This window comes from Suncus etruscus, chromosome 14 (assembly GCF_024139225.1).
Source record: "Suncus etruscus isolate mSunEtr1 chromosome 14, mSunEtr1.pri.cur, whole genome shotgun sequence".
In the NCBI taxonomy this organism is placed as follows: domain Eukaryota; kingdom Metazoa; phylum Chordata; class Mammalia; order Eulipotyphla; family Soricidae; genus Suncus; species Suncus etruscus.
This window is the reverse complement of record NC_064861.1, coordinates 83,382,926-83,390,357: the sequence shown is the minus strand read 5'-3', so window position 1 is coordinate 83,390,357 and position 7,432 is coordinate 83,382,926. Positions and strand designations below refer to the sequence as shown.

The 7,432-nt window shown below is 47.2% G+C and overlaps 1 protein-coding gene across 1 annotated transcript; it reads left to right on the top strand.

Moving 5' to 3' along the window:
* The first annotated feature begins 334 nt into the window (after positions 1 to 334).
* On the top strand, positions 335 to 6,745 carry LOC126028515 (galectin-4-like). The gene is made up of 9 exons (XM_049787480.1): positions 335 to 379; positions 2,981 to 3,069; positions 3,642 to 3,846; positions 4,692 to 4,826; positions 5,667 to 5,705; positions 5,866 to 5,895; positions 6,132 to 6,220; positions 6,350 to 6,515; positions 6,599 to 6,745. Exons 1-9 carry the CDS (start codon positions 335 to 337, stop codon positions 6,743 to 6,745), a joined length of 945 nt encoding a protein of 314 aa, XP_049643437.1.
* The last annotated feature ends 687 nt before the right edge of the window (positions 6,746 to 7,432 follow it).

The window sequence follows — 7,432 nt, the reverse complement described above, 5'->3', positions numbered from 1 at the left end:
AATTTCAGAGAAGTTCACTAGCAGGGACCATCTATCTGTCTGCCTGCAACACTTGCCCACCAGCCCCTGCAAAAGAGAAGGCTTTGGATTCTGTTGTAACAAAAAAAAATGGTAGAAAACTAGGCAATAAGGAAACATTTCTGGGGGGGTGACCTTTACCCAGAAAAGACTTGGGGGGTGAAAGAGGGGGCATAAGAGGGGGGACTTTCTGAGAAAGACTCATTTCTGAGAAATGGGTCCCTGGAGCGTATAAGAGTCAGCCCAGCTGCCATGTACTCCATCTTCACTCCTGTAGTGCTGCACGTAGGAAGAGTTGCCTGCTTAGCCACTGAAGATGACTTTTGTTCCTGCACCCAGCTACCTTCCCAACTACAACCCGGTAAGCTACAGACCCAGGCCCTGACCTGGGCTCATCCTGAACACCCCCACTCACCTGGTCCCAGACTGAAGCTTGGTGGTGTCTCTAAATGAAGGGCACTGGAACTTGATGTAGTCTCTACTAAAACCTCACTCATAATGCTGAACTACTTGTTCCTTCTGAATCCTCACCCATGGGTTCCCTTCTCCTTCAGAAGTGATTTTCAGGTGCTCGCCAATGTAGTGACCCACAACTTAGCCTAAGCAGTGAGAGACAGAGAGGACAAGAGAAGTAGAAATACCCTTCATTGTTATACCTCTCCTGAAGCTGTCTAGGGGTATTAGAAAGAGAGAGAGAGAGAGAAGAGAGAGAGGAAAGTGATGACAGAGAGAAGAGGGAGAAGAGAGAAATGAAAGATAAGAGAGAGAAGAGAGAGATCACTGGCTAGAGAGCAGAAGAAGGAGGCCTGAAGGTGGGACTGGAGAGAGAGAAGGAGGGAAAGTCAGAGCAAATTGCATTTTGCTGATGCTGACCATCAGGCACTATCAGGGGGGTGGGCTGGAGGGGGCCTGGACCTTTGGTATCTTCTGGCTGACAGGCTCTGCTCTGTACTAACAAGAACCCCTCTCCCTGCCCCAGGTTCTACCTTTTTATACTTAAGGTAATTTTCCAATACAGATGGGAGTGTCCTCGTCCAGGAGCATGGCCCAATTCAATTGCTCTTGAATTAAACCATAAAATAAAAAGCATAAAGTCTACGTGTTCAGTGAGGCTGCCTTAGACCTGGTATATCTAGCCCATAAGCTAGACATTTCTGATGAAGAAGGGTAGTATTGGAGAAATAATTCACAAGCAGGCAAAGTTTCAACAGAATCAAAAGAGCCATGGAGTCTTTACCTGCATTCTTTGCTTAGCAGCTTCATGTGTTTTCTCTTCAGGCTCTCTGACATTTTTCCTTTTCTTTTTTGTTTGTGAATATATACCATTTGAGTTTCCTTTCCACTCTGGGTACTACCTCCTGCAGTTACACTATTGAGTATGCCAAGATCATTCAATATAAAGAGATGTGCTCTGTAGACCTCTCTGCTCATTGTTTTTTTTCCCCCCTTGGTTTTTTTTTTTTTTTTTTTTGGTTTTGGGCTCACACCTGGCAGCACTCAGTGGTTACTCCTGGCTCTATGCTCCAAAATAACTCCTCGCAGGCTTGGGGGACCATATGAGATGCCTGAATTAGAACCACGGACCTTCTGTATGCAAGGCAAACACCTTACCTCCATGCTATTTCTCCGGCCCCCTCTCTGACATTGTCACTGTTCCTCTTGCTTGTGTCCCCCAAGGCAGACCCTTTATTGCTATACCTCTCCTGAAGCTGTCTAGGGGTATTTGAGGGGGGGAGGGAGAGAGAGAGAGAGAGGAAAGAGATGACAGAGAGAAGAGGGAGAAGAGAGAAATGAAAGATAAGAGAGAGAAGAGAGAGATCACTGGCTAGAGAACAGAAAAAGGAACCTAGAGCTGAGACTGGAGAGAGAGAAGGAGGGAAAGTCAGAGCAAATTGCAGTTACATTTTGCTGATGCTGACCATCAGGCACTATCAGGGGCGTGGGCTGGAGGGGGCCTGGACCTTTGGTATCTTCTGGCTGACAGGCTCTGCTCTGTACTAACAAGAACCCTCTCCCCGCCCCAGGTTCTACCTTTTTATACTTAAGGCAATTTTCCAATACAGGTGGGAATGTCCTAGTCCAGGAGCACGGCCCAATCCAAATGCTCTTGAATTAAACCGTAAAATAAAAAGCATAAAGTCTACGTGTTCAGTGAGGCTGCCTTAGACCTGGTATATCTAGTCCTTCAGCTAGACAGTCTGAGGAAGAAGAGTATAGTGGAGAAATAATTCACAAGCAGGCAAAGTTTCAACAGAGTCAAAAAGAGCCATGAGTCTTTATCTGCTTTCTTTGCTCAGCAGCTTCATGTGTTTTCTCTTCAGGCTCTCTGACATTTTTCCTTTTCTTTTTTGTTTGTGAATATATACCATTTGAGTTTCCTTTCCACTCTGGGTACTACCTCCTGCAGTTACACTATTGAGTATGCCAAGATCATCCAAAATAAAAAGATGTACTCTGTAGATCTCTTTGCTCGTTGTTGTTGTTGTTGTTTTTTTGTTTGTTTGGCTCACACCTGGCAGCACTCAGTGGTTACTCCTGACTGTACGCTCTGAAATCACTCCTGGCAGGCTTATGGGGCCATACGAGATGCCTGGATTAGAACCATGGACCTTCTGTATGCAAGGCAAACACTTTACCTCCATGCTATTTCTCTGGCCCCCTCTCTGACATTGTCACTGTTCCTCTTGCTTGTGTCCCCCAAGGCAGAGTCTTTTCTTCTTTATTCAATAGAGCCCACCCAACCCAGGTGAGGCCAGGTCTCATCATCCATGTGGACTTTACATACTACAAGAAGAAGTTAGCAAAAGAGGAAGTTCGGGACAAGATTACCAATTGCCATTATGGAGGGAGCCATTACTCCTTAAAAATACATTGATAGTAATTCCCTTGAATATACATATTAACACCGATGAGGGGATAGGCTGTACTGTGCTTGAAGGCCCTGACCCAGATTCTCCCACAGGCATTGCCCTTCAACAAGACCATCCCAGGAGGCCTGAAAGTGGGGATGGCCATCTACATCGAGGGTGTGCCCAAGAAGGACACGAAGAGGTGAGGGATTCTTCACTTTGGTGAGACTCCTCCTCAGCCCCAGAATTCCTGAGGGATCCTTCCCCGACAAAGGAAATGATTCGGTCAGCCAGAGAGGGAAGTGTTGAGCCACATCTTATGGCGGATTTTAGGGACTAGAAAATGTTGGTGCAAAGACCAAGGGTTGGGGTAACTACCCACGAAGACCTTAGAGTTCTCTAATGAGGAAAAGGTGCTCTGATTTTGTCAGTCCTCCATCCTCTTTGCATACAGTAGGGGGCCATGGCCAGGTGGAGTCAAGAAGTCCTGAGGTGTGAGAGCTGTGAGTTCTGAGAAAGTGTATGGGCCATGGGTGTGCTTGAGGCTCAGGAGTTAGGGTTGGTGTTGTCAGAGATTCAAGGACTAAGAAGAGCTCAGGGAATCTGTGCCTCTGCCTGCTGGGGATGAGGGTGCTGCCCCACCCACTGCGTTTGATCAATTCACCTCCACCACCTAAGCCATTCTAGTGGGTCCAAGATAGCCCCTTGAAGCTCTGGCCCAGGGTTGTAACAATGTCTTGCAGACTGGGGAACTATACCTCCTCTCCTACCTAGGTTTTTGGTGAACTTTGCGTTGGGACCTGAACCAGAAGCCGACATCACCTTTCACATCAACCCTCACTTTGACAGTGAGGATAAGGTTGCCTTCAACTCACAGCAGTCGGGCCAGTGGGGCAAAGAGCAGATGAAAAACAGCTTTCCCTTCAAAGAGGGGGAGCGCTTCGAGCTGCTGGTGATGGTCATGCAGGAGCACTATAAGGTCAGAGCTGGGCTGGCTTCCCTAAGCAGCCCCTATTCTTCAGTACCTCAGTTTCGTTTGTTGTTGACATTCATTTTATGTCATTGTTTTTGGAGACTCACCCTCTTTGTGATATTGGGGGACCATCTGGTTCAGAAGATCAAACTCAGAACACTTACAAACACAGCATGAGCTCTGGACACGTGATTATCACTCATCTTCACTTGGTTACATTGTTTTCTCCTGACCCTTTGTAATCGGATATTTGGGTGTGCCATCGTTGCACTTGACCCAAATGGTAGTCATTTTAGGGGGTGGGGATGGAGATCCAAGCCAGGATTTCATATTCAAAGCATGTGTTCTAGTGCTGAACCACACTTCTCCCTTGTCCCTGGTAGCCCTCCCCTTCATTTTCTATAGGAGAATCTTAGAGTATGAGAAGCATCCCGAGTCACAGAGTCTATGTTAGAACTAGACCCCAAGACTGGAGACAGTGTACAGGGGAAAGTACCAGCCTGTGGCAGTGGGAATCCCAGCAGCACATACTGTCCTTGAGTACAGTCAGGAATAGTTCCTGAACACTGAGCTGTGGGATCCTCTACCTCACCGCTCAAAACAAGGGGACCTAGCCCTGAAAATTCCAACTGGGATTCTTCTTGATTTATACCTGTGTTTAGTCACCTCCTCACCACCCTAGGAGCTTGACATCGAATGGACTTTAGTTAACTCTGTAGACTCAAGGCCCTGACTTTGGGTCTCCAGCCTAGCTTCCCACATAATCTTGCCTGCTAATTTCCCTGTACATTTTTTCTATTTCTTCTCTTCCAAGATCCCATCCTCTGCATGATTTTACCTTTGCTCTCTAGGTGACAGTGAATGGAAATCCTTTCTATGAGTTTTTGCACCGGATGCCCTTCCAGGACGTCACCCACCTGCATGTACATGGGGACCTGGTTGTTCAATCTATCAACTTCATTAACTGCAGTTCTGGCCCTGGCCAGGTGGGCAGTTTCTCTCATTGGCTATAACCTGTCTTTCCTTTTATTGGTTGATTTACTGAGAAAGGACCATGGATCCCTGAATCAGTCCCTCTAAAGCCTGCTGCCCCTACCACAAAAAAAAAAAAAAGGATGGAATGAGAAAAAGGGGAACAGCATTAGGAGGATTGGAGATAGGGATAGGGGATGATGCAGTAGGTAAGCTGATAGAGATAGACAGAGTAGAGAGACAGAGACAAGTGGAGAGAGAAAGAAATGGGGGAAAGGCTGAGCTCCAGAATTAGAGTTCCAGATAAGGCAGCAGATTGGCTGTGGTTGTCAAAAGGGATTGATGAGTGCGAAGAATTCCCAGGTGCACTGTGGTTGTTAACATAACTGGAGGGAAAATTTGAGGTTAGAGAGGTGATGAGTCAGGAGTTCAAAGCAGGGATGCATATGGAAGGAGATGGGGTTCTTTGTGATACAACCCTAGCGTAGCATAATCAGAAGTGGTCCCAGTGCAGGTCCAGGGTTGGCCCCAAAAGAAAAAAAACAGATTTCCTATTGATTACTATTTTCTCATTGGAGCTCCCTAGTGTGTCGCATTCTTGGGTAATGAGCTACAGTTGAGTCCATGGAACAGTAGAGTTGGTTCTGTCCTGATGGCACCCATCATGCCATCAGATATAAATTTAGGGTGACTTTCATGACATTATTTGTTTTCTGTGTCTGCAATGCACATAGTTATCCCCTTGAATCCTATAAGTTTTTGATGTGGATGTTATATTTGTCTTTGATGTTGGATTCAAAGCCTGAGGACTCTGAATCCCCTCATGGTTTCTGTCTTCTCTGTTTCTCTTGTAGGGTGCTGTAAAAAGCAATTTGATTTCTGATATTCAGTTCGTAAGTGAAGAGTCATGGACCCTATGGGACTGGGGTGGGAATGTGGGGCTCCATGACCAGCTCTAAGTGGTGCTCACCAGCACCCTGAGAAATGCTGGCCTGTAGAGGTGTTGTATAGACATTTGCTGACAATTCTATTCTCTCTCCTTTCCTTGAACAGTACACGGAGGGATCCCCAGTCTATAACCCGGTAAAACAGACCCCAGGGGCCAGACTGTGTGAGGGGTGGTCAAGTGTTAGGGAGAAACTAATTGAGGGTGGAGAGTCCCATTTGAGGGGGGTCTGAGAGCGGAGGACATAGTGTGTACTGAGGGGGAGAGGCAGAAGCGAGAGAAGGTGGGAGGTTAGGGGATCTCCATAAAACAGTGGTACCCCCTATGCTGTCTTTGATTCAGACATGAAGGAGCCCCATGTTCTCCCCCACAGCCTGTGCCATTTGTGGTGAATCTTCAGGGGGGCCTGACCCCAAACAGAACCTTCGTCATCAAGGGCTTTATAACTCTCTCAGCTGACAGGTACAGTGTTTTGTGGAGTTGAGAGTCCACAACCCTCAACCCCAGAGTCCAATTCCTTGGTTCCTCCTCACTTGGGAAGCATGTGCTGACCTCCTAGCTGCTGACCCCCACCTTCCTCTCTGCCTCCAGATTTGCCATCAATTTTAGGTTGGGAGCCACGGGGGACATAGCCCTACACATCAGCCCCCATATCCAAGAGGGTGTTGTGGTGCGAAACAGCTTCCTGAATGGCAAATGGGGAGCTGAAGAGAAAGACACCTCTTTCAATCCTTTTGGTCCAGGAAAGTCCTTTGACGTGAGTCCTGCTCTTCTCCCCTGTCTCTGTATATCCCATGTGTCCCTCCCCGAACCCACATTCATGTTGCCCTTCTCCTGTAGCTGTACATCCGCACCAGCTCCACTGGCTACCAGGTGTTTGGCAATGGCCAGTACATGTTTGACTTCCAACATCGGATTTCAAGCCTCAACACGATCAACTTGCTGGAGATCACGGGGGATGTCTTATTGTCCTACGTCCAGGTCTGAGCCAAACCTGGGGAAACCAGAGAAGGGACATCCCCCAGGACATGCTCCTAAGCCACAATTCACATATCCAAAGGTGTCTTAGCAATGTGTTTGTCTGCCTCTTTCAAATCAAAATGATTGGAGTCTTTTCTGTAACCTGTTATCAAAATGTGTTTTGGTGCATATCAAATAAAATAACAATTGGAAGTACTTGTTCATCTAGGCCTGTTTTTGTGCCACATTCTAGTGAAGGTTCAAATTTTCCACATCTGGAATTTTCCTCACAGCAGGTATTGTGTATGTAAATATTTTGGGGGATTACTATGTTGCTCACCCTAATCTGATTAGGTGATTGTGCCCTACCCTAGGGTGTGACCTGGCATTCTGCCCCCACCCTAGGGTAGGACCTGATTCTGCTTCCACCATTGGTTGGTATCTGATCCCACCATTGGGTGGGACCTGACTCTGGAGTATAAGAGCAAGGGTCTGTGGAAGGCGAGGGCTTTTTGCTGGCTGGAACTGAATCTGAGTCTTTGGACTTCAGTTATGTCCATCCGAATAAAGCAAATATTTCCACGAGCCTGATTGTCTGCGAGCTGTTTACCCGCCGTTTCACCTCAGAACGTGGGCTAGACAGGGTGGCAGACGCGTGCTCCGAGCAGGAAGAAAAGGGCCTCATTCTCCATCCCTCCATCAGTCAACGTCTTC